This window comes from Thamnophis sirtalis, unplaced genomic scaffold (assembly GCF_051295495.1).
Source record: "Thamnophis sirtalis isolate CommonGarterSnake01/CBP01778 unplaced genomic scaffold, rThaSir2_p1.2 scaffold_4, whole genome shotgun sequence".
NCBI lineage: Eukaryota > Metazoa > Chordata > Lepidosauria > Squamata > Natricidae > Thamnophis > Thamnophis sirtalis.
In genome coordinates, this window is record NW_028261384.1 from 81,549,147 (window position 1) to 81,576,694 (window position 27,548).

The 27,548-nt window shown below is 36.1% G+C and overlaps 1 protein-coding gene across 1 annotated transcript; it reads right to left on the reverse strand.

The window, feature by feature from the left end:
• Positions 1-1,339: 1,339 nt before the first annotated feature.
• On the reverse strand, positions 1,340-25,833 carry NR4A3 (nuclear receptor subfamily 4 group A member 3). Its single transcript, XM_014052414.2, has 8 exons — positions 25,489-25,833; positions 22,425-22,592; positions 19,866-20,773; positions 16,915-17,044; positions 15,749-15,921; positions 12,556-12,755; positions 10,799-10,977; positions 1,340-2,081 (listed from the first exon to the last, which is right to left on the reverse strand). The coding sequence occupies exons 3-8, from the start codon at positions 20,769-20,771 to the stop codon at positions 1,819-1,821; spliced, it is 1,851 nt and encodes a 616-aa protein (XP_013907889.2). The 5' UTR covers positions 20,772-20,773; positions 22,425-22,592; positions 25,489-25,833; the 3' UTR covers positions 1,340-1,818.
• Between the last annotated feature and the right edge of the window lie 1,715 nt (positions 25,834-27,548).

The window sequence follows — 27,548 nt, forward strand, 5'->3', positions numbered from 1 at the left end:
GGTATTTAATTCTGCTACTGTGTTTAGACATAAATCATACATCATTACAAAAAAGCAATACATTTTTAAATATTATCTGCAGGTAAATTAAAAATACTAGGTACAGTATTAGAAGCTGTTTTTGTTACTGACATTATTATCTGGATAAAAGAATAACATTTCCTCAAAGGAATACTTTGAAACAAATTTAATGAGAAAATATCAGGCAACCTTTTGAGAACCAGACAATAGCTTGATATCTAGTTTATCTTAGCTGCAGCTATTAGGCAGTTATTTTGGTATCTGAATGTATAATTTAATTTCCATTCAAACAGCATAGTTAAAAAAGACAAAATTATTGTAGACTTTTTAAAGCTAACAAAAATACAGGGTTATCAGAGCAACATTCAAAAAGTGATCTTTTTCTGTAGCAAAATGACTAGACTTGATACAGTGCATATAAATCCTTTTTTGTTGAAAGAACAAAAATGTTTAAATATTAAAGTTAGTGAAACATGAACAAATATTTAAATATCAAAGTGCTAAATTTTACTGCCTTAAAAGTCACTGCAAATACATGGTAAGATCAGGTTTACTTGTGCAAGACATACTACATATTTAATTGGTTAACAGAAAGATCACATACATGTGTATGTGTATGAGACTATCCAAACCCATTATATAACTAAGTTGTTGTGAGTACACTATTTCATCTTCCTTGTAACAGGCTCCCATGAGCTGGCAGTCATTGCAATAAATAGAGGTAAATCTTTACAATATGTCATGCATACAAATATTTATACAAAATAAAGACACTGTGCAACAAATTATTTCATATTAATATGGCATTAACAGTAAACATACAAAAAAGGAAAGTACATACACGGAATGTTTAAAATGCAGCTCAATAAACCCTTCATAGCATTTACATTCAATCTATTTCTACAAAAGTTTTCATCCAAATTGTCTTGAATCTATTACTAATTCACTAAGCTCAGTTCTAGCCTTACTATGTCCATGCTAATACTGCCTATTTCAGATGTTCTCCATTGCTATTGACTTATTCAGCCAAGGAATAAGCATATGCTCTTTGCTTAATGCCTTGCTGTCAACATATACTCACTGATCTAAAATTTGAAGAACTTTGTCTTAGAAATTAGTGCATGTAATAAAGCCAGTTTTTTCCATTTTATTTCTTTCACCTCTTGTTTGGATTAAACTAAATTACAGCTCATAAACAAAACTCAGCAAAGATAGCACCTTAAAATTGCACTTGAACATAAGAGCTAACAGCCATTGTCATTTTACTATATTTTCTTTATGAAATCATGGATAAGCGTTATTAGGGAGAGGGAGGGAGGGAGAGAGAGAGAGAGAGAGAGAGAGAGAGAATAATTTATGTGAAGAGAATGAGGTCTGATATGAATATGATAAAGATATAAATTAATAAAATATATGATCTTGAAATCAGTTATTAGTCTTGTTTTCAAACACATTGCAGTGACAAATTTCTATCCACCACATAAGAACAAATGCTATGGAAATAGCTTTTATTCCGTTAATATTAACAATTTTTTTCTGGCTAGAGTAGCATCATTAAAAAGTGCCATTAAAAAACAAACCTGCATTTAATCTTTCTCTTCTATAATTCCCATCTCCAAGACTGTAAATTATATCTTAGACCTCAGTTTACAAAGACATATATTGGGAAAAGTCCATATATATGATTAGGGCTGGAATTACTTCTTTCATTTAACAAAAGCAGCATTGTTATAAGTCAATTCTGATATTTTTGCCTGCTCTGGTAGGTAGTTGCCTTTCACAAGGGAAACTTGACTTTCAGAATGGTAAGGTGTCCAAAAATAGCTTGTCAATAATGGAAGGAGGTGGCACTAAATCTTCCAATTTCAGGTAAAAGATCCGCTGCAGTCCTAGCGTGCAGACAGCACGCAAGTCAGTGAGGACACCAAGAACTTTAGATTCTGCAGACTCAATGAGTTGTCGTTTGCTCTGACAGTTGAAGGCCAAGTGATCTTTCAAGCTGCCCATGATTTTGTTGCATAGCTCATGCACTTTCTTTGGTTCTTTTAATCCATGACGGTCTGCAAAGCAATAGCAGACAAAGAATTCAATACCCACATTATGGGAATGAGTGTGTTAGTGATTAATTATATAAAAAAAGAAGTACTAATGTAACTGTTGTGTAACCCAGTATATGAACATGAATTGAAGTTAAGTACAATGCCAGTTGATCCCAATCTTACAGTTACAATCAAGCATAGTACTTTATTTTCTAGTTAGGAACTAAAACAGTTATAGGAACAAGTATTCTAAATGGTGCATACCCTTACATTTTACAGAAATTATTTTTTTCCATGATTTGAGGCCTGAGCTGCCACAGAAGATGTTTTGGTAATTTCCTAGCTTCCCTATACGGTAGTTGTGGATGCTCAATATCTATGGCAACCATTATTTATTCAGTGAATTCAAGGGGAGATCAATATCCATTGCTAGCTCCATCAGTGCAAAGCCTGGAATTCCAGCAGGAATTTGCAGATACTCTTTTAAGAAAATCTGACAGCTTAGCCAATCTTTTCTATTTGGCTTTCTTTGTAGTTTTTCAGCTTATTTACCTTTTAAATGGGTTAGAAATTAAAATATTGTTAAAGTTAGCTATTTTACAGCTTAAAATAAACGCTTATGTTATTTGTAAAGTACTAAAACATATGATGCTGTTTATGTAAAGATAATCCTAAAGCATGTACACTATTTCCAAATATTCCACTTTTATTAGATGTCTTAGCAAGAGGAAAAAGTTTGAATTTTTTTTGGTAACAAAATGTAAGGGCAGATTAGGTTACAATGCTATCAGCCAGGCCAAATCTCTATCTAATCCAACATTATTTCTTTTTTTGTTATTAAAGTTTTTTTTTTCAAAACAAACACATTTAAAATCTTCCTTTTTTACATACTGTAGAAAGTGTATCAGTTGGTTACAAAAGACTTTTGTGCATCTTTTCCACAGTCATCAAGCATAATTCATATTAACTCAAGTATTTTAACTCAGATATTCATACATGTTACCGTCATCATACCTCCATTTTCATTTGACTATAATTGTTTAAACGTCCTTCATCATAAAATATACCAAGATTTAATACATAACCACATACTGGCATTTCATTTACTATTTCTAAAATCCTCCAATGACACTAAATCCTTATATCCTTTTCTAGCTAAACATCCATAATATTTAATAACAAAGTTTTCTATCCTTCTTTCCAAATCACTGTTTACAATTTACATCTCATTTCCTTATATTGTACACATACATACATACATACATACATACATACATACATACATACATACATACATTATTATCATTATCCCTCCTTTATTTGACTATATCCTGCATCATATCATTTTCCTCCTAGTAATCAAGACTTGACTGAATCTAACTTAATTCTTTTTATTATTATTATTAACCTTTATATATAATTCAAAAGGGTTTCTAATCTTCCTTTCATGGGTACCATTCAATATTCATATCCAGTTATTACTTATCATAATACTACACATTGTATACATTATTATCATTATCAACTATTTATTTAACTATATCTATTATTACTAAATTTCGCTAAGTTTAGCTAGTTTTAAATTATACTCTTCCATCTATCAACCAACCAACCTGTATCTTTCCAGTAACAAAACAGTGTCATATCTTCTGCCATTTGTGGCGTCAGTCCTCTAATTATCTCCTTAATCAGCTTTGTATGGACTCCTCTTAGCAACTCTTTGCTTATAAGATCTCTCATGTAATTTTGATGCCCTTCTTCTGTTTCCTTAATTTGCTTATCTCTGATTGTCGGTGATGTTATCAAAAGCATTAGCATTGCTAATAAGATTTCTCTCTTTAAATCCATAAATTCTTTTATTTTTTCCTCTTCTGTATCTTCCCATCTAGGATAGGTTTCCCCTCCATTTAATTCCTCTTTCAGTATTCCACTCTTTCCATTCTCATAAACAAACTAGTCACCATAAATATCAGCAATTTTAATTTCTTTACATTCATTTTCCTCTTCAATTTTTTGGATTTTAACCGCCACTTTTTCCATTTGAATCATATTTTACTGTTAGATGCACTAAGTAATCCAACTTCTTTTCCATCCTCCACTTGTATTTGATAATTTCTGTATTTCTGAGAATATCTTTTGTAAATTAAAAACCTTTCTGGTGTTGAAATTGCACCATGATTTCCAGCTGACAAACACTGCTACTCTAGTTTAGAAGGTTTTAGCAGAATTAAGCATCACAATAACATTTCACCTTTCTCTGGTTAAGAATCTACTTCAAAGGAACATCTGTGTGTTTTTCTTCTTCTTCTTATCACTCTCTATAAACAAGCTGTGAGTCTTTGAATTGCCAAGCCAGGATAATCAGTGAAATAAGTATTTTGTTTCCGATAGACAAACATCTAGCTTCCGAATAGCAGCGTTACAATGTTACAATGTTACCATTTCTTTGTATTTTTTGTATTTCAATTTTTAAAAAAGGGTCCGATTCTTAAATGAGTTAGAAAAACACCCATAGTAATGAAAGAGGAGAGTTTTAGTCCATAGATTATGGAGAATAGTCAAAGAAAAAAAATAGAAGAAGGAAACTTAATCTGTTCATTTTAAAAGGCTTGCATAAATTCCATCCATAAAAATAGCATTTAAAAAATAAGATAACCCCCTGTTCAAAACCAGTCCAAATTTAATTCCACTGCTTATTTCTTCTATTCTCCAATTTAAATTAATTTTAAGTGTTTTTTTTAAAGGTAGTCACGTTTAAAACAGTAAAAATTCATCACCAGCTGAATACACTTTCTCTTTCCATATCCTTCCATTTTGGAGCCACCCTGATTTCATCAGACATTTGGCTGGATTTTTTGTCACCAGCTTGAAGAGCTTCTCTTGGATCAATCAGGGACTTTGCAATGTCCCTGTGATCAGCAAGATGTATTCTTCCTGTTCACCGTCTCTACGGGATGGTTTAGGTCCGTTTGGACAACCCAGAGACAAAAGTGTCGACTGCGATCTCAGAGCATTGAGATCACATGTCATGTCGTCATGACTTCATCTCCTCCCCCCTAAACCAGCATTATTTCTATGACAAAGACCATCCTGATAGAAAGCAAAAATAGTTGTATATATAACTCTCCTTTCTAGTTACTCTTAATTTTACAAGTACCTGGCATTCAGAAGTATATTGCATCTGAACATTTAGCCTTTTTATTGTTTAATTCCTAATCTCACAGAACTATATTTCCCAGATGCATTTTAAATGAGATGTTGCTTTGTTTGCTATAGTCTTAAGAGGGAAAAAAAACGGCCCAAGGTGCAAACTGGAAGTCCATTCCTGAACTTCAGGTTTGTGCATTGGGTTGTTTTTCGCCCCTGAAGGCTTCAGGGCATGCATGTGCACTGGATCTGATAGGGCAACGCCTAGCATGCCCTAACAAATTACTCCGCATGCCACCTGTGGCATGTGTGCCATAGGTTTGCCATCACAGGTATAAGGTCTCCAGCATTGGGCAGGGGTTTGACTTAGAAGACTCCAAGGCCTTTTCTACTCTATGATTCTATGATATCAGAAAATGAATTCGCAGTCATTTTCTTTGATTTATTTATTTAGCATATTAAATATCATATATGGACTAGCAATATATAGTAATATTTCACCTAGATTAGCAAAACACGAAACACAATAAAATATAAATGTTAAAAAGATCTATGTTCAAATACCAATGTCTATGCCATCTAATCACTAAAGCACAGCATTATTTATATTTTTAAAAATTAGATACTGGATTGGTATATGCCCTCAGCTTACAACGGGTCATGATATGATCTACAAATTGATGTGGGACCCCGCAATCATACTCAGGGGAGGATACTATGCCTCATTTATACAGAGAGGCCTACAAGATGGTAGGTATGAATCCTATTCAAGATTTTCCATTGCTGAGATGGTAGTTCAAAGCCTGGAATCTTTTTTTTGGGGGGGGGGTGTCATTTATATGCCTAAGTGTTCAGCGACCCATTTAGCTTTCCACTTGGAATTAATGTTTTGCAAATGCCGGGAGGGGGGATTTCCTGGATTTGAATCTTCCTCAGTTAAATGAGGAAGGTCGGATCCACCATTAGTTGTTGTTCATAATTTTTCTGTATTCTCTCACTAGCGCATCTGCTTTAAAGCTGGTGGCGCTATTTGGCTCAAGACAGGAAGCCAGCAAGTTGGAATGGTTTTAATACATCTGCTTATAATACTCATGGGGTTGTTGAGTTTGGTGCATAATTTACTAGTATGCTAAGCCATGCAGAAGCATAATATTCTGCGGTGCAGTTGACCAACCCTAGCAGAGATTCTCAGTCATCCAGGTCATGGTTGTCCCAAAGGTGCTTTTTCAGGAGGCAAGCAGACTTTTCTTTAAAAGAAAAAAGAAAAAAACAAGAAAGTTTGATTGCCTCCTGAAAAAGCACCTTTGAGATGACCAACCCTAGTATGCTGATGACCTGAGGGTGGCAGCTGAAGTTTCCCATTTAGTTCCACATAATTTCTGGAGTACATTGCTCCAACTATTGATTCTTGCCACTGTATTCCCTAGGTTTTTCTTGTAGGAGAGAGTCCGGTCCAATGTTACTCCAAAGTACCTTAGATGGGGATCACAGGGAATAAGTTGTTGTTTAAATAAACCTTCAGAGCTTCATAAGCTGGTTTGTTGTTAAGATGGACGCACATCATTGTAATCCTGCTTCAATATGGCTGCTAGGGTTAGCACCTAGTCTACACTACACTGGTCTTGTCAGAAGCCAGCTTGTTCTACAGGCAGATGTTCATGTATTATGGGACCTATTCTGTTTATAATTAATAGTTCCAGGAGTTTGTAGCAAAAGGGATTGGGTGGTAGCTTTCGACTCTGTCTTCTGGTTTGCCAAATTTTAGAAGTGATATTATTTTAGTTTTTTTTAAATTCTGGTGGGAGGTAGCCATTGGAAACTACGTCTGAAAGGAATTTACCAATCCAATTCTGTGTGTGTCTCCTGGAGTTTACCAGGAATTCTGGATGAATTCCATTGAAGCTTGGTGCTTTACCACCAATTTCAGACTGTCAATGGTAGCATCAATTTCCTTTATAGAGAAGGACTGGCATATTCAGAAAACTTTCAGCCTTTTTGCCAAAAAGTTGAAAGCGCTTTCTTGATGAGAGTGGAGTGTCCTTTCGCACTTGGAGCTTTGGAGAGAAATACAACTTGAGAGACCATTTGGTCAAGAGTTACATTGGGTGTTTGTCAGGTGGGTTGTCTAGCTCCACCCAGTTTCTTTAATAATCTTCTGCTGAATTTGCTGAAATTTAGTGATTCTGTATATTGTTCCCAGTTCTTACGTTGAGCTGCATCCAAGCTGTGAAAGAGATTGTCAGCAATCTCTGAATCACCACTCTGTAGGAAGATTTGATAGAGTCCTCCAATCTCCTCATTCCATTCTGGGATGTATACTCTTCTAAATTGTCGAGTTATATGTTGTTTTTTTTTTTGCTGAGGCAATTATTGTCTTCATAAATTTATGATAGTGTTGACTTCTTGGTGGAATATAGTTTTATCAAGATTTTTAGCAAATGTGTGCCAGTTGGCTTTTTGAAAGTTCCATCAGATCTAGAGGTATAGGATTGTATTGACTATGCGGGAATATATCCATTACTTTCTTGTTTATGGAGACTGGCTGCGAGTTTGCGCCTTTTGTGATGACACATGTTTGGATGATTTTGCAGTTCAATGTCATTGATTTAAACATCCCTTTGTCTTTAGTGACAAAAATAAGTTGGACTTTGCTTCACTCCAGTTGGACAATTGTTCGCCATTGTCATCAGTGAAAAAGTATTAATTTGATGGCTACCGAAGTCACTTGGGTGAATTGTTGGATGCAATTTGATAGTCAAGACATGCTGTGGCCATGCTGTCGGAGGTGATTTATAAATGTTCACTACTATTAGATTGCCTAGTTTGAAAACTACTCCATTGATATTATTGTTTGTAGTAGCAGACAATAAGGAGGCATTCGCTACATTCCTTCTGACATATGTAGCAACACCAGAGTCATGGTGGCAAATGTCTCCCAACAGATTGTAGTCATGAATCTTGCCTCTTTTGAGTTATATTCTTCATTCTATGTGTGTTTCTTGGAGGATGGCCTATAAAAGTTTGGAAACATGTTGGCTCTTGGTTCTGCTGAGCCCCCCAACATTGATTTGGCAAATTCATATAATATTACCAATCTTTCTTATCATTTGGGCCTGAAAAGGTTCATTTTTTCTTTTTGTTGCCATATATTTTAAGAGTCAGGATCAGTGACGTGCGGTGAGGTTTATTGCTGGTGAGGCAAGTGGGCAAAAGCTGCCCTGCCGCCCCGGCGCTATGTCCAACATAGAGACAGGATGCCTCTATGTTGGACATAGCGGCAGGACGGCTTTTGCTTCTAGTGCCGGGGCGGCAGGGCCGACTGCTGCCCTGGCGCTAGAGGCAAAAGCCGCCCTGCCACTATGTCCGACATAGAGGCATCCCACCTCTATGTCGGACATAGCGCCGAGGCATCCAAAAGCCCTGCTGCTATGTCCAAAAGCCCTGCCACTATGTCCAAAAGCCCTGCCGCTATGTCCAACATTAAAAAAAAGTGCCAGCCCACACGCCAGCAGAGGCGGGTAAAACACACACATACACAAATTACTTACAATAATACAATTACTTACAAATTACATTAATTTTGAATTCCTCCCCCTCCCTCCGACCCACATACCTTTTCCAGCTGTTTCACAGAGGATTTCAACTCTGCTCTTGTCTGCCATGATGAAAATGTAAAAATGTAAAAGGAAAAAGGCAAGAGCTGCTGAGGTCAGGCTGGGTTAGGTGCTGCCAGAGTCTCCAATGGATGACTCTGCTTAACTGTTTAAAAAAGCCTCTAAAAAATGTCCTCTACAGGAGGAGGCAAGAGAATCAATTGCCTCATCTACATAAGGAATTTTTCGGCTTTTAACCCTTACTTAACTCTGCTCAAGTGATCATAAAGATAGATTAAACGAGGCACGTGGTTCTCCCACCTCCTCCTATAGAGGTAACTTTTATAGAGGCTTTTTTAAACAGTTAAGCACTAAGCAGAGTTATCCACTGTGACTCTGGCAGCAACTACCTCAGCCTTTGTTCCTTTTACATTTTTTTTTCCTTTTCATGATGACAGTGGTGAGGCCCTGCCTCCCCTGACTGCACGTCACTGGTCAGGATAATCTACAGACAAGTCTGGCTGCTAGTTCGTTTAGTTCACACTGTTGCGCTACCCAAGGTGCACTACAAGGAGGCAAATTCACACCTTCTCACATGAAATACAACCTCAGGATTCTTTTGTGGTGAAGTTAAATTAGTATCAGTGGTGTCTTTTGAGAGGGCAAGGAGAAGTGATCAGACTGATATCAGGAGTATTGCAATTGAAGCGCCACCCCTTGTGCAATGTGCAACATCCTTGATGGATACAAAACTAACATAAAGTTTATATTACACACACACACACACACACACACACACAAAATCTTGGAGCAAAATATTTACAAGTCTTATTTAAATGCAGATTTCAAGAAATATCTTCCTTTGGGGATCTTCCTTTGAGGAGACTTAAGGCTTAAGCTATTCCTATCATATTGCTCATACTGGCTTAATTCTAAGCATCTGAAAAAAAAATCCTGCCAAATATTGTCCAGTTTGGCAACATCATGAAAAGCATACTGATTTTATTTTATTTTATATGTACCCATTGGACAATTCTGCTGCTGTGCTTTCCTACCTTTCTGTTCCAGGAAAGCTTCTCTCAATTGCTTTCCTCCAATAGTGTTCTTTCTGAATGATTTGCTTTTATATAAGTCTCTGTATGTGTGTGTGGGTGTGTTAAAATAAATGTATATCACGCACTTCAGGGGTGAAATGCTCTGAAGTCTGCTACCGATTTGCTTCACAAGAACCAAAAATGCTTTAAAAAGTAAGAAAAAAGTTCCGACTATTAGCTGTACTATGTGATCGCTGGAACTTTTTAAAAAACTTTTTTTTTTAGCATTTTTTTACTACCTATGTGGACAAACCAGTAGCATTTCACCCCTGACCCACTTGGCAAATATGTCTGTATAGCAAAAAAGAAAAGAAAAGATATGAACACTGTATTCAAAACATTAAATACATGGAAAATGATAAAAATAAGAACACACAATAAAGTAAAAACATATTGTACCACATGACCACAAGTCATATTGTATAGTCATATTAGTTAAGGATATCTGACACCCTGGTCAAATTCCAGAGAGTATAACTAGGTCTCCAGGACCCTCTTAAAGACTGTCAGAGGGAGGGTCAACCACATGGTCATAAAGTTAACTAAAGCCTTGTACCAGCAGTAGCTCAGGCTGAGGATACGCAATAGAATATTTCATCAGTTACAATATTATATTAATGGAGCTGTGACATCCTGGAAAATGTAGCAACATGAATTCAGTTGAATCTTTAATATAAATTGCATACTTCATATTGTAATTTTGATTGTTTTTTAGTCTGATTATTGAAAAGATATGTATTTTAATGTAATTTTATATTAAAATTCATTGAATTATATTGCAGGCATACAGTCTTTTTGGAATTTATTAAAAATGTATAAAGGTGGAAATTTACTCCATCTTATATATAGTGGAATATAAACATCCAAAGAACAAATTTAATTTGAATTTTAAAAAAATACTAACCTGTAATCATACTTAGAGCTGACAAACATGCTAAGGCTGGGATGTCAAGGTTGAGGCTTTGTAAATTTAAAGAAAAATCTTTAATTGAGTCAAGCCACTCCCCAAATCCACGAAGGCACTGAAGTCGATGAAGCACAAGCCCTTTGCAGAAAACAAGCTTGTCTTCACTAATGTCAGATCTTCAATGAAAAAAAGAAAAAGAAAATATATTCTATAAACACAGCTAACTTTTCAGTATATATCCTGCTGCATAATGCACATTATCGAATTACTACCCATAGATCCATATATGTTTTTCATTTTGAAATATGCTACATTTGGGGCATATAAAGCAAGCTGATCTCACACCCAATTTATTAGGATGGTCACTGAACATAATTGTAGCTATTTAGGGTGAAAATTTGAGAGTTCTTCTACTTATGCTAGTAGATGAACAGAGGAAGATAAAAGAAAATGAAAGATGAATTTAAATGGACCAGAAACTTCAGCCAGTCACTTACATTGATAGTTACAAATGTATTCCTGAATAGTATCACTTCAGATAAGCCACATATTTTAATGTTCTTCCATGAAATCAAATCCTTACAACAAAATATTTAGTATTTTATAATAATATAATAATATAAATAACAATGATTATCTCCCAAATGATTAGGCGTTTTTGCAATCGGTCAATCAAGTCAGCCAGTCAGTGAGTGGGCTAAATAATATTATTCATGTTCTTCTGCCCAAGGGTACTCAAAGTGACTAATAGTAAAATTGGAAAACAGAGAATCTAATAAAAGGAATTAAAATTAAAATTCCAAAGACCTGGTGAAGAGGAAGGCTTTGACTATAGTGAAAGCCCAAAGAGAAAGAAAACTCTTTCTTATATGTCCAATGAATGGCCCTCTAAAAGCCACAAGTAAGTATCCCAAATAGATTCATATTGAGATAAATGTTATAGCTTCTTAGATCACCAAGCTATTTTAAATATTAAAACTAGTATCTTAAATTGTACCCAGAAAATGATAAAGAGCCAGTGCAGATATTTCAACAGAGTTCTTTTTAGTACTCTGTACCATTTAGCAGCTTTAGTGCTGCATTTGATATTCATTTAACCACTGAAATATTCCTTAGCATAGCATCATTTCATTGATCAAATTGGGATGAAATTATGGTATCAGGAAGTATTGCACATCCAACCACTTTAGGAACCATTGCAACTGGCCTACCAAACATAATCATTCAAAGGATGCACCATACCATTTGGAAATGCAGAAGTATTGGACAGAGGGTAGAGGAGTGCTCCATTTTATTCTTTCTGGGGAAGTGCAAGCTTATACAGACCCTTATCCAGAGTTCTAATATTACTAGTACTACTATTTAAAGTTGCTTTTTAAAGCTTCCAAAAAGTTCAAGAGAACTAACAGAATCATACTACCTATAGCCAGGTCTCAACATAAGTTATATAAGATAATGGTTTCAGCAAATGTTCTCATTTCAATGAAAGATGAATGAAAGATTTGATTATTAGTTTTACTATATAATCTAATCCATGGGTAAACTAGCCCAATAACGTGTTTGATTATTGTTCCAGAATTCTGCTTCATCCACTCCTACTTGCCTAAATATCCTAACAGGAGGAAAAACAGCAGCTTATTTATATAAATAAGCTGGGTTGCAAGTTATAAATCCATAAAACAAATATTTTGTTTTTTAATGTTTTAAGCAGATTATAAAATAATCAGTTTTCCACTATTGAATCTCAGATGTACCTTATGGATAGTCGTAATATAAAAAGTTCCAAAAAAGCTGATTCTATGAGTAAAGTTTGATCTTCTTTAGGGAGATCAGTAAATCCTGGGATTTTTTCTGCCCAGTCTCTAGATATTTCAATGGAGGCAGTGAGAAGATCGTAGAATTGTTGTACATGCTCTGCATCTGTACCTGCAGAAGTTTGTTCCGTAGAACAGTACTAGAAGAAAAGCAATTAAAAATAGAAATGAAAGAAAAAACCTTTTTTCCTCCAGATAGACATGGATCAACACTGAATGATAAGAAAGTATTATAAGTAGTGAAGTCTATACCTGAAATTTATGAATAATTACTTAACACAAAGATACAGAGGAAGATCTAAGCAATTCTTATATCATCATCTTTCAAAAATGGCTATCTCTTCTTTTGGTAACACAACTAGGCAACCACTATTTCTTCCTGGAATAAATCTATTCTTGGGGATAACATGTTTTTCCAGATAAAATGCTGATGAAGGGCTCTCCAGTTTAAATTTCTATTTATAATTCATTTGTAGATATCAATCTGTCTTGAAGAATAATTTAGAGGGTTTTTATGCACCTGTGAACTTATTTCTATATGGCTGTGTCAATAACCTTGTATACAATTTCTTTTTTTCTTTCTTATGGCAAAATACATTTATTTCAGATGGCCTGTATGTCTTCATGAATCTCAAATGCAGCAACTAATAACAAGAAGCTGAAATGGGAAAGTACACACTATGCTATTATAATCACAAAGTGATACAAGACATTGAAACACAAAGAAAATACGGGCACCAATATGCTGTTTTCAGCAGCAATCTTGTATTGCATAAAATATACCATTTCAGTTTTCCAGATAAAAGAAACTTTTACTGTTTACTTGGGTAATATTACCACCAGCCACCTCCATTTTTTACAAGTCTATGCAATTTATGTCATATATAGCTTTCCATTGTACTATTGTGAACTTGCAATCAGTCCTGTTTACAAATTAACATCATACAGCCAAATTAGACATTGTATGCATAGGATTATTATTATTATTATTATTATTATTATTATTATTATTATTATAATACAATTGTATCACAGTGGCCAGTTGTTTCGCCGGATTTGGCATTGGTTACTAGTCGGGCCCCACCCAGGGGCCTAGGACATCGTAACGTATTTTCGTAATATGCGTGCAGATCCAAGCAGTGCGGCTTTTTGCATTTGACATTATTATTATTATTATTGTTGTTGTTGTTGTTATTATTATTATTATTATTTAATAGATTTATAGGCCGCCCAATCCCGAAGGACTCCGGGCGGCTTACACAACAAAAGAAGTAATTAGTAAAAACAGTAAAAAACAAGTTAAAACATCACCATGCACCCGATCTGATCAGGGTTGGACCTCAGTACTGAGGTCAACAGCCCCAAGCCTGCCGGAATAGCCAGATTTTAACGGCTTTTCAGAAGGCCATGAGGGTGGGTAAGGTCCGGATCTCTGGGGGTAGCTCATTCCATAGGGTCGGAGCAGCCACAGAGAAGGCCCTTCTTCGGGGAGCCACCAGCCGACACTGCCTGGCTGACAGCAAGCAGCATCTTATCAGTAGTCATAGTCTTGATGGGAAAAAAGGCGAACCAATATAAAACAGGCCCCAACTCAGCAAAGTCAACCAATGGATACTATGTCTGATAGTTTTAAAATTTGTTGAGAGTTTAATGAACTAGAAAGACTAAATTTTCCCAATTCATTTCCTAGTATATATCACTCACTAAGATAATCAAAATAGTCCCAGTCTTTGTGAGACCCACAACAGAAATGAATATGGATGATTAGCAAATTCCAATTGTATTTGGAGATATCAGGCCACTCCCTTTTTAAGCACTTCATATGGTTGACCAACACATTTTTCCAGGACTTCCAGACAAAAAGGAAGTTTTAAAAAAATAATAATCTTGTGAAAGCACTTTCCTTTAAGCCGAAAGAGACATAACCTTTATTCAAGAAAGAATGAATAAAAATATTAATAACTAGGGCCAGTCCCCACATCACCAATTTAGAAAACTATTGCATTTGTCATGGCCTTTCCATGATCTCTGCTCAGAGATAATATTTTTAGGCAGGGGTGTGATGATACACATAGAACTTTTCTACTGTTCTAGTCACTTGTTTGCATCAGAATGCACAAGTGGGTGCATGATCCTATAAATTGTCTTAGTTCAGGAACATTGCCCAATAGAATCCTCCTAGATCACTTTCAAGAATTGACACTTTGGGACACTTTGGGATAGAAGTGTTGGTTACACTTCTATATCAGCAGGTATTTCCAGTCAACGGTCATGAGGACAGTGCTCAAGCCCCTGAAACATTACATTCAGAGGAAACCTGTAGCAAAACTCATTCTCTGGTTTAAGAGGAGGTGTCATCTAAATGCCAGCAGTATCCCCATGTAGGCAAATTGGATGGGTTCAATTACAGCTCTTATGAGAAGACCAAATCTTCTCTCCAAATCTAATAGCAATAGCAGTAATAGCAATAGCAGTAGACTTATATACCACTTCATAGGGCTTTCAGCCCTCTCTAAGCGGTTTACAGAGAGTCAGCATATTGCCCCCAACAATCTGGGTCCTCATTTTACCCACCTCGGAAGGATGGAAGGCTGAGTCAACCCTGAGCCGGTGAGATTTGAACCGCTGAACTGCTGATCTAGCAGTAGCCTGCAGTGCTGCATTTAACCACTGCGCCACCTTGGCTCCTCAATCAATAGCTTGATTTTGTTTAATTTAAGCCTCTATAAAATAAGTAAGTGTAATATCTCTTTAGTTTTGACTTAACTAATTACTGGAAGCTCAAAGATAGAAAGTCATGCACTTTTTTTCTCTATTGAAGTTAATGAATTTCTGTAAATAGGAATATTTGGAAAATATTGAGATACTTCTTGGAATTATGTTTTACTGACTGCTTTATTGTCCTGAATAAAACTATTGATTCACCCGAGTTTCAAATATTTGATCATACTTGGAGTAGTTTTTATATCTAGAACCTGGGACAATTACCTCATTACTCTCAGCAGGCTTTCAATGTAATTTAAGTATTTAAATCACTATTGTTATTGCAAAGAGATTATTGTTATTATAAATGTATAACTTAAATGCCAGAATACTAGTTAAATAATTTTATTCAGAAAAACATGAAACCTACTCTGGAGTAATCAAGTTCCTGGGGTGCAGAATCAGATAGGGCTTGCGCAAGAGCATTCACCATACTGATTGGAGGAGATGGAGGGGAGGGCTGCACAGGGTCTTGCTGCAAAGGACTCTTTGGTTTTGAAGGTAGCCGGCCTCTTCTTCCTTTCAAACTGTCAGTACGGACAACTAGTCAAGAAGCAAAAACAAAAACACAACCAAGCTTGAAAGGAACCATGGAAAATTTCTACAAGGAACCCAATAGGGTTAACAGTGCATAATCACTCTCAAATAATAAAATCAAACAACAAAAGTGTTTATCTTTTTATACATTCATATTATTATTAATAGGTTTCACTTCATTTATATAAATGGATGTTATTGGGGAAAGAATCCATAGCAACAATTTAACAACGTCATTCATCTTAAGTGTATGAGTTCTTCATAATATAAAGTTTCCATACACCCCCATAAGTTAGAAAGATCCTAAGACATTTGCAATTAAAATGTAATATTTGAGCTTATGTGAAATTGAATACATATGACTACATAGTTGTAGGAGCAAGATAGTTATAGGCTTTTTCCAGGGGTAGTTTGCATTAATGATTTTAACTATAATGCCAAGTAATAAAAAACTCATTCTGAGTTATTGCAGGATATGTATGATAAAATATAATTTAAAAAATATACATAAATAAAATACACTTTAATAATAAATACTTTCCTAATAATACATTGAAACTGTAGAAAGATTCAAGAAGAGTGTTTTAATAATTATTAATAATAATTAGTATCTGATTTTATGCATACAGATCAGTCACCTTAAATTTATTAAAATTTTAATTAAATACAGTTTGGAACACTGCAAAATTTTATTTTACAAATGAAATGTAATAATTTCCTTCCTGTGTCTAAAGATTTAAAACAAGCATTGTGTGAAATCTTGGAAATGCTTCCTTTAAAAGTTAAGCCTGAGTCCTTAGATTCTTTGAAGAATCTATTTATTATTTGGAATGAAGATGTTACAACTTAATATGCTTTCCAACACATGTACGAATCACATAGAAATAGGGCATTCACCATTATTTCTAAAATTCACCATTAAAATAAGAAAGCCATGCCTTTTAAAAGCAACCTATTTGGTACTAACAATATGTGAGCTAATATTGGTGAATGCTTTACCTTCTTTTACCATACCAACACTGAGACACTTCTGAAATCGGCAGTACTGACATCTGTTCCGACGACGCTTATCTACTAGGCAGTTTTTATTGGCCAGGCAAACATATTTTGCATTTTTCTGAACTGTTCTCTAAAAAAATGCAATGGAAGGAAGATCATCTAAATGAACTGAGACCTTAACAACTGTTTTTTTATATACCAGAATTAAAATGCAATTGTACACTTCTTATAAGTAGATAAAATTAATTCCCTAAAACAGTTTCCTTGAGGAAAAAAACCCCCAATACATTAGTGTTAGTTACTGGCAGTAAAATTTAGGATCATGGCTCAAAAGCTAGATAGACAACCTGTAGATAATAAAATAATGTATAAATTTATCAGGTTGTCATGTTATACCTTTGGGGATTAAATTAATTTTCAATATTCTATTGAGAATAATTTTCTATTTGGTTCATATTGGTGAATACTGATCTTACTAAAGTAAATAAAGTAAAGTAATAAAACATTTGAATACTGATTTCTTTATATCTATGTTCGTATACAAAATAAGTTAATTAAATAAGAAACAAGATATCAAACAAAGCTAAGTATAGAAATTAAATAATAAATTATATAAATATAAATAAATATATCTTTATAGTATGTCTTATTATCATAGACTTACCAAAGAAGAAGGAATATGGTCAATTATTTTAATGATGTAGCTAAATTCAATTTTCTTAATGTTATTAATGGGGTTTTTAAATGAATTTGTTTATTCGTTTGCTATTTAAATTTATTATCTTATGCAAAACAACTTTTTTCAGGTGCCTATTTATCTATGAATCTAAATTATAAGTTAACTGTAGATAGATTATATTTAGGCAGCTCTATATTTTAAGATAAATGTAATATTTGGCAAGCATTTATTACTAAATCTACTGAATTTTTTTCATGTTAGAAAAACAACTACCGTACTGTGTCATCATCCTTAATTTGAAGCTGTATTATTTCTATAATTGTTTGTGATTAAAAAATGGCAGAAAATGCATTTTTCAAATCTGAAAACTTACATGTTTCTCAGACACTAAGTATATAATTTGCAAAACAAACCTTATTAACATTTATTAAAATTAGATATTTGAAAAACTGTTTAATGATTTTTTTAGTGTGTATGTGCTTGTGTATGAATATATATGTATGTATGCATGCATATATGTATGTATGTGTATACACACAAACACACACACACAGAGATACTTAAAGGAGATCTTAAGAACCCATAATAACAGTAGTTATTAGTTAACAGGGTTACCCTTTAAGCCTGTTAAAGCAGACCTATAGTTACCCTCATATTGAGTTTGGATGTTAAATTTAAGGCTATTTTGTTTTTAAAAGTGAAATTAAGAAATTATGTGCATTCATGCTATAGTCTTTTTATGCATTTCTATCACAAAACTAATAACATGATCAAAAATATCATTAACACACATTCAGAAATGCCACAATCCACAAGAGTATTGCTTTACAACTTTAAAACATACATTCATGGCACTTCAAAGCTGGAGCTCAACATACATTTTTTTCAGAAATAATTCTCATTATAAAATAGTGTATCAATCAGGATAAACTAATATAGAATCTTGTTTTGTATCCTCAAAAATTGCCAAACATTTTGCCATAAGGTAAGTTTAACAGCATGATTATTAAGGAGATAATAAATGTCTATATTAGTTGGCATTTATTATAAAAGATTAGGAATCAATAACTTTCCTTGGAGAATTCATATATATTTTATTTAGTATCAAATATAATTTGAGGATTTGTCTCGATTTTCATATCCATTGTAGTAACACAACAATAAACTGCATTTTATGGTTATAGATTAATCACAAAATGACTTTAAAAAAAAAGACTTATTGTGGAATTTCTTTAGCTTTAGTCTCCTATTTTGAAGGTCAGAATAAAGCAGCACCAAGTTATTTATTAAGAAGCAACAATGGTTTACATTTGTAAGCTTCTTTGGATACAATTCTTCATATGCCTTCTTGTGAATAAACTCCATTTATTCAATTATACTTATTTCTAGATGATATAAATATGATATGGCTGCTCTGGTATCCTAAGCAACTTGCTAAGTAAGCAATTATTTTAACCATAATCTTGTAAAGAGTTAATGTATTAAATTTTAATACCCCCAAAACCTCTATGTTGCTACACATATCTTGGAGAAAGTTGGGAAATACAGGTTATAAAAAGAATAAATGAATATGGATGACAATAATAGTAGTATACATGTTGATTAATGTAGATTTTAAAAAGGGAAATCAAATTACAGAATTTTAAATTACATCCTCTTCTCTCCCTGCAAATTTTCTTTCTTCTTTCTTGTCTTCCTTTATTATCAGTAATTAAATAGTTAGGTTCCTAGGGGAAGGTTTATTCTTGTTTAAAATATAATGAATATAATGAATACTGATAGTACTAAATGCTCATGCATTTAGTATGAATAGCTACAATGAAAGAATACTGATGAATTACAAGGACATATATGTCCAATAGTGTCCATGTGGTCTGCAGAGCTGTAGACACAATATGGACTGATACATCTTAAATAAACTGTGATCTCTCAAGAACTGGTGGTGTGTTTGACTGGTTGACTAAGATGTGTAGAGAAATCACATACTCATTGAAAAATTAATCCCATTTATTTCTGCATACACATTTATGTATTTATTGATTAAATATATATGCTGCCCCTCTCTCTCCTAAGCTATAAGATCAAATATTGGCATATGAAGATTAGAATGGAAGGGAATGAAATGAATGAAATGGAATGGAATAGAATAAACAAAGTTGGAAGGGATCTTGTAGGTCATCTAGTCCAAGTCCTCTGCTCAAGCAGAAGACCCTATACCATTTCTGACAGATGGCTGTCCAGTCTCTTTTTGAAAGCTTCCAGAAATTCTTACCTTGAAGAAGCCTTTGCATCCCTCACAAGTCCGAACACCATAGTGCTGGCAAGCCGCATTGTCCCCACACACAGCACAAGTTCCTTCTCCTGCTGAAGAACTTCTGCTAGATGGAGAAGGAAGGCCGCTGCTGCTACTGCTGCTCTCACCTAGAAGGTTGGAAGTGGCTGTATTGAGGCCCAGTGGTGTAAAAGCTAAGGAGGCTGCTCTCTTGGACATAGGGTGCCCATATGGATGATTTTCCATAGCTGCTTGACTAGCACTAGGCCTATCTGATCCGATGGGTAGGCTCAAGCCAGTGGCATCATAGCACATGTGGCTACCTGCAATAGGTATATGGGGTGGTGAATGCTTGAAATGGAAAAGTGGAAAGCGGCCAGGCATGGTTTTCATAGAGGCAGTGTCTACCAGGTGGCATGGGGCCATGCAAGTCTGTGCTGGTGAAAGAGAATGTGAGGGTGATTCATCCCAGGTCTGTTGGGGTGTAAACCCAGGGGCTGAAGGTGTAGAGGGTGGGGACTGCTTGAAGTACATGGAGGTGCTGGGCATGCTTTCATCCACCGTTAGAGAAAGTGAAGGGTGATAACTGTGCATCCGATTGTCTTCCATCTTGATGAGGGGTCTCTGGCTTGCAGAGGAAGGTGATGAAGAAGAGGAGACAGATTGCATTTGGTATAGGCAGGAGGGCTTCAGTTCATAACCCCCAGAATAACCTTCCATAAAGGTACTGAAACTGGGCAGAGAGGTGGTAGCAGTGGCACTGATCTCAGCACTACTTAATTCCATGGTCAGCTTTGCGTAGTCAGGGTTCATGATCTCAGGACTGTACTCTGAAGCATAAGAAGTTTGAGCAGCATAACTTGAGCAAGGGGCTGAAGGGTTGTATTGGGCTTGCATACAGGGCATATCTGCAAAAGTAAAAAAAAATAGTGTTCCATTAACAATATTTGCACTCATGGGGATTATGACAAGTTTGGTACCTTGGAAAATATTTGTTGGTCAGAAATATTGGTCACACAATATCACTTTAATTTAGCAGGGCAGTAACCAACAATTAGCAATTCGACTTTCTGGACAATAATTAAGATACTGAATTAGGACTGAGAGAATTGGGTTCCACTCCATCCTCAGCCCATGGAAACTTTGGTTCAGTTAATCTCAATTCAGTTTATTTAACACAGTTATTTTGGAGATAAAATTTAAGGGAGACTCCTATGTACTCTCTATGTATTGTTACCTTATGAGAAGGTAAAGTAGGGATATTAAGAAAATAAAGTTGCAGCAGCAATCAATAATGCTGCACTATAATCTACAGTGAAATGTGTGTAGTGAAAAAGGCCCATAGTTAATAGGTATGCATGCTTTCTGTAATATTAAAAGTGTTCTATGTAGGGAGATTGTCACATTAATAGCAACCTATTAGTGTTGCAACACTGAATTACAAAGAAAAGGATAACAAATATATCTGGTTTCAGAAGAATATACCCAACAAATTTCAAGTCCAACATTGGAACAATTTGGATTTGTGTTTTTTTCTCAATATTAAAGGAAAAGAAACTGAAACTGAAAGAAATTGTAGCTTCTTGAATGTTTTCATTTACTTTATATATTATGGAGAGGAAAGGAAAGGAGGAAAGGAAATGGAAGAGGTAAAAAAATATACCTCAAATAAAGATAAGAAAATTCTGCATTTTCCAAAGTTGGTACTTGGATGTATATGCTATTTTAAAAATATTTTATTGGCAGAGATTTTCTATCCCAATAAATAAACTTTAATCAGAGCAACATACCAGTAGGAATTAGATCCCCCAAAATAAAATATGATTTTTTGTTTACTTTTTCTTTATTTCTTAAAGAAATGAAATTAAGTATTTTGAGATAAAAGAGAATTAAAGATTTGCTCTAAAAAATCCAAAGTTCAATTTGAGCTGTTATGGAGTTATACAGAACTTGCAAAGAAAAGGGCAAAATATATATTGCATGTTTATGAAATATGACAGAACATTTAGGCAAAGTATAGACTAGTCTATTTATTTTGAAAAACAAATATGCTTACATCCTAATTTCTATTTGTAATAAAATAATTAAAACATGAAACAAAAACATTCATATAGAAACTGCTTAATATTATCACATTTTAACTAATAGCAATTGCAAAAAAGTACTAAATTATTTCAAATTTGTCTATTCAAAAACTGAATGAAAAATAATGTTTGATATTTAAAATTGTATTTTATAGGAACATAGTATTTCTAATGTTAATTAGATAACAGTATGGTTTAACAAAAAATTAAACATTATAACCTGACATTTGGTTGAGAAATTTGTTCTCAAGAAAAAAATTCTTTTTGATCTAAAGGAAGATAATCTCATCTCCAAAATTTTAACATCTATTTCTGAATATCATAGAAAATGTTTCAGAGAAAATAATGCTTTTAAAAATTGCCTTTCCAAAGCAATTAGTTCATTTATGAATTCAGCTTTGCAAGACATCATTAGTGGGAAGGAAGGAAGGAAGCAACTGCCCGACTAGGGATAAATGCAAACAATGCTTTTTACCTGGAGAGTGGCTTGCTTGTTGAATGGTGGGTGTAACCGACAGGATGGTGGCTGAGGCTGCTCCTGCTGCTGGAGCAAGCGTAGGTGGTGATGGTGATGGTGATCCCTCCTCAACAGTGTTGTGTCTGGAGCCAGGGCTCACGAGAGAGGGTTTTTCCGACCTGGGTTCTGAGAGAAAGAGAGACACACACAGAGAGAGAAACAGAGAGAGGGACAAAGAGAGAGAGAGAAGAAAGAGAAAGAGAGAGAGACAGAGAGAGAAAGAGAGAAGAAAGAGAGAGAGAGAAACAGAGAGACAAAGAGAGAGAGAGAGAGAGAAAAGAGAGAAAAAAGAGAGAAAAGAGAGAGAGAGACACACAGAGAGAGACAGAGACAGAGTGAGAGGGAAAGAGAGAGAGGGAGGGAGAGAGACAGACAGACAGACAGACAGACAGACAAAGAGTTGGTTCCTACTCTTTAGAAATCATTTACACGTAATCTCCAAAGCTCCTGAACAGTTTGGATTCCCAAGACCTAAACAAATAGACATCGGAAACAGCAGCTGAAGAAATTTAACTTTCCCTTAACCTCTGAATCGGATGAAAGACCAAATTCAAATGTACATTTAGAAGCAGTCTTCAAATGTGTGTTCCTAGAAATTTAACAACTGTCCCTACATGAAATCATGGGATTAATCTGAAGCAGCCAAAACAAGTATCATTAGATCACAAGGCAAATATCCTCTAGTCACTGCTTGAAGATTTCACACATTTATTTCCATTTTCTTCCCCCGTAAATAAAAGTGTTTAACTCTACAATTAAGTTGACTTCCAGAACCAAAAAACCTGGGAAAGGCACAGCTCCAAATACACTGTGAGCTGCACAGACTAATGCTGATGCATGTACATCAAACTGTCTTGGCATATAGTTTGGCCCTAAATCCTATTGAGTTGAATAGGGTCAGCTCAAAGTCAACAGTAGACAGGACAGACTGGTTAACTTGCCCATAGTTTTTCTCACAATAGTAAGACAAGAAAAGAATAGCTTCAGTAGGTTCATAGTGGGCAGCAGCTTTTTGCTTCTGAAAACTGGATCTTCACATTTTCATGCACAATTTTCACTATACCAAAGGAAACAAAGAGAAAATGGATCATTCTGAGAATATCTCATTACTTCCCTGCATTAACCATTGATGATCTCATGCTCTGATAGTGAAGAGCAAGGCCAGGTGACTATATTTGATAGCCTCCTTTCAGATATAAATCACCAATGCTTTTGGCAAATCATTTCAGTCCAGCAACCTCTGTTGTGTAGAAATACCAGCTGAAATGCTAAATGACTCTCTTCTCAAATTCCATCTTATTGAAGGTGCCTTGAGAAATGCTCTGAACCTCATCCTCACACCCTTCCTATAATTGTGAATCAGTTGGGGACTGCATCTCTTAATAATTTTAATTTTGTTTGTCATCAAAGAAGAAAGTTCTTTGACTCCTTATCCATGAGTTTGCTCAACTATTTCAATAGGTGCTTTCCCTAAAATAGTTCCATTGCACCATTTATTCCATTAGTTTACAATTCCAGAATGTTTGCATTTGATACAGACAGCAAAATACTAATCATCACAATCTTTGTAATTTCTTTGCATTCCCAAACTATTTTTTTCTATTTTTGTAATTCCCTTAGGAACCAATTAATCCAATGTATTTTCTGTCAGTTTATCATACTAACAGAAAAAGGAAGGATCTGGTTAAGGTTTTTAAAAGAATGGAACATAGGCGACATCAATACAAAAGAAAAAACACCAAATTACCATTCTCTCCTCTTTTAAAGTGGTATTAAGACCATGGATAATGTAATTGGAAGCCCTATAATTTACTATATCATGTCTATATATAGCTAATAATAATAGCTACAATTCCCCTGCAATTTCATAGTTTAATTTTAAGGAGAGGTGAAAATCATGACTGGGCAGAGACTCACTTTTGGTAATGGTCATGAGTACTTATTTCAAAGTAACTTTCAAGGTTCAAAAGTGATGTCAAACAGGTGTTCTGAGATTATTGTTTCCTCTTTCCTCTCAAATGATTTCCCCTTAGAACAGCAAATCTCTCTAGCTATACACCTGTAGAAGAAGCAATACTAGGATTCAAACAATATTCCAAACAGTAAAGTTACTTCCTTTTTCCAACTGTATTTAACAATGAAGCAGATATTCTCTGCATCTCCAGATATTTCACTCAGCTTCTAGGATTCAGCTCGCTAGAAAGAGGCATTGAGGATCAGCATAAGGGAATCTCGCCACATGCTTCGTTTAGTAAAATGTCATCTTCCAGCACAGTTATCAAAAAAGGGGTAGGAATGCAGCGACTTTCACCGCTTGATCTGATAAGAAAAGTTTGGAATAATCTCCGCGGCGCCTTCATGGCTCCTCTCAATCTTTTTTGCACGTGCGAGCTCCTGGTGCGCTAGCCGCTGAAAAGGGTCAAGGATGGAGCCAGGAGCAGGAGAAATCTGTTGACTTCCTTCTTCCCCTTTCACGAGCAAAAAACCCCCCAGCAACTTCCACGGCCAACTCCTCCAACAAGCATTGCTTTCTTCTCCAGACTGCCCTATTGTCTTTTGTCAGTCTCTCTCCCTAAACCTGGCTCACCCTTTGGCCGAAACCACGCTCTCGCCACAAAAACTCTCAGCAAAAGGGCAAAAGCACATATTTCTCTGAAAGGACGCTGATCTCCGGTAGCTCCGGACGAGGACAAATTGCTGCCATTCATCACGGCGGCGTGGGCAAGCCCTCTAGCATCATTCCCATGACAACTGCAAGCCGCGGAGAAGAAAAGCGACGCCGGCCGAGAGCAAGCGAAAGAGCACTCCTCCCCCACTTTGCCGAAGCTTACCAAAATCTCACACCTCAAGTCTGTAGCTCCAACTTCTGGACTCGGTTCTGACTCTTCTACTCTTTTACCAAGCACTGCTGCGGAAAGGCAGAGGCTCTGGTCCCATGCCCACATTTGCCTTGATCGAAAGTATCCAAACTTTATTCAAGTATCGCCCCTCCCCTCCAGCATCCCATTCATTGTATACCTACTCGGTTTCTGTGGTGGTTCCGTCTTTACATGTAGTTTGCCAAACGCTTTATTCCCTCAAAACGACAGCCAGCGAGCGCTATCCCGAGACATTGAAGAGAAAAAAAAAGCGCAAGGCTTCGAGGACGCTCCAGCCCTGGAGAATGAGTTTTCCTGAGGCATTGAAGGGAAGGGAAGAGAAATGAAAAAAAGAGGGAAGGTGGTTAGCAGTAGTAGAGAATAGCCGCGTCTCTTGCTAGTTGCTGCGGTAAGAACTTGGGTCTTTAAGGAGAGCTCAAGCAGGCGCAATGTGCCTTTGTTTATATACACCAGCTAGCTCTGGAGGGCTCGCAGCCGCCCTCGTAGATTCTAAGAGAGCTGGAGGGAGGGAGCGAGGAAAGTAGCGAGGGAGGAAGGAAGCTTCGGAGCGCGCGCCCGCTCCCCCTTTCTCTCCTCGCCGCACGTCATTTATGCCAGAGGAACCCTAGCGGCCTCTCATACAGCGGCTGGAATGCGAGCGTCAGTAATGACGCCATGGGAGCCTGACACTGCTGACCTCCGCCTTCTGCCTGCCTCACTGGTGTGTGTGTGAGAGAGAGAGGGGGGGGGAGGTCTGTGTGTTTGTGTGTGTGTGTGTGTGTGTGTGTGAGTGAGAGAGAGAGAGAGAGAGGGAGGGAGGGAGGAGGGAGGGAGAGAGAGAGAGAGAGAGAGAGCAGACGCCGCAACCTTGCATTTTGGACTGCGAACAGAATCTAGGAGTACCCTAACAAAGTTCATGCTTGGAAAACAACCACTTCGCGCCGTTGTATGATGGAAAGCCAAAAGAAAAAGATAACTTTTCAACGCTGTTTGTTCTGAAGTGTAGTTTGGAGTTTTCAATCTTCACTTCGATTTCATAGTGTAACGCAGCTTCTTGCTGCCCAAAGATACTATTGCAAACAAGGATTAATAAACGGGCATCTGGGAAGGAATCTCCCAGCAGGAATTCTACGGACCTAACTTACTATTTGGACAACACCCATTGTGATCTTTCTTGCACATTTATTAGGTTCAAAATAATAGAAATATAATGTCTATCCAGCAGTGTATTTCATTTGATTTTGCCTTACATAGGAAACGTGGAATTCTCGTTCTTCATTCAGATAGAAGTAAATTTATAGAGAGCGCACTTGACTGGAGGAGAGCCGATTTTACAACTGGGATTCTGATGATGTGATTGAAAGGCAGTGGACAGCATGAAATTGTTTTTCTTGCATATTCTTCTAGGCAAAAGAGCATTTTCCAATTTGCGTATATGTATGGATTTCAAATTGCCAAATCATTACCATGGCTCAGAGAAACTTTTGTTATTCCAGAAATGAACTATACAGTTGTCCCATGAAAACAGAACCATATTGAATTTACGCGTGGCTTTTCGTAGGGCGGAAGGGCAATTTAATTTGCCTCGTCAGTAAACTATTCTTCAACATTGTAAGATAATATCTGAACTGTGAAATGCATGAGATATGTATTTATATGTGGGAAAACCTAAGACTTCAATCGCCTGCAATTACATCGGGAAGTCTCATTGAATGAGTGAGACTTATTACCAAAGTTATCTTGAGTAAGGCCGATATGCATATTCAGTCGGGTATTTATACTGTACTACTGTACAAATGATTGATGGAGGCTTTTAAAATAAGCATGGAGCATGCAGAAGCCTTTCCATGCCTTGTAATAGACAGCATGCCGCCAGTTCGGAGCCCCCCCCCCCGTCGCTTTTATTTTCTTCTACATCGAGGAGCCCCTTTCAGAACCAATCGGAGCAAGGACGTCACGATGGAACGTCGGCCCTCGTGACACTCTAACCAATCCAGACACGGGACGTCCTGGATATTATTACAAGCAGGGCGGAGATAAAAAAAGGCTTGACGCAGGGAAAGCGCGTGATTGACGCACACGATGTTACTAAATTTAGTCCCCGTGGACTTTTTTTTAAACAGGTGATGGACGCGCGCAAAGGCGCGGCCTGTGAAACGGATTGTATGGTTGGTTTGGATTAAACTGGGCGGGAGCCGGCGGGAGTGTGATACTCCAATGCTTG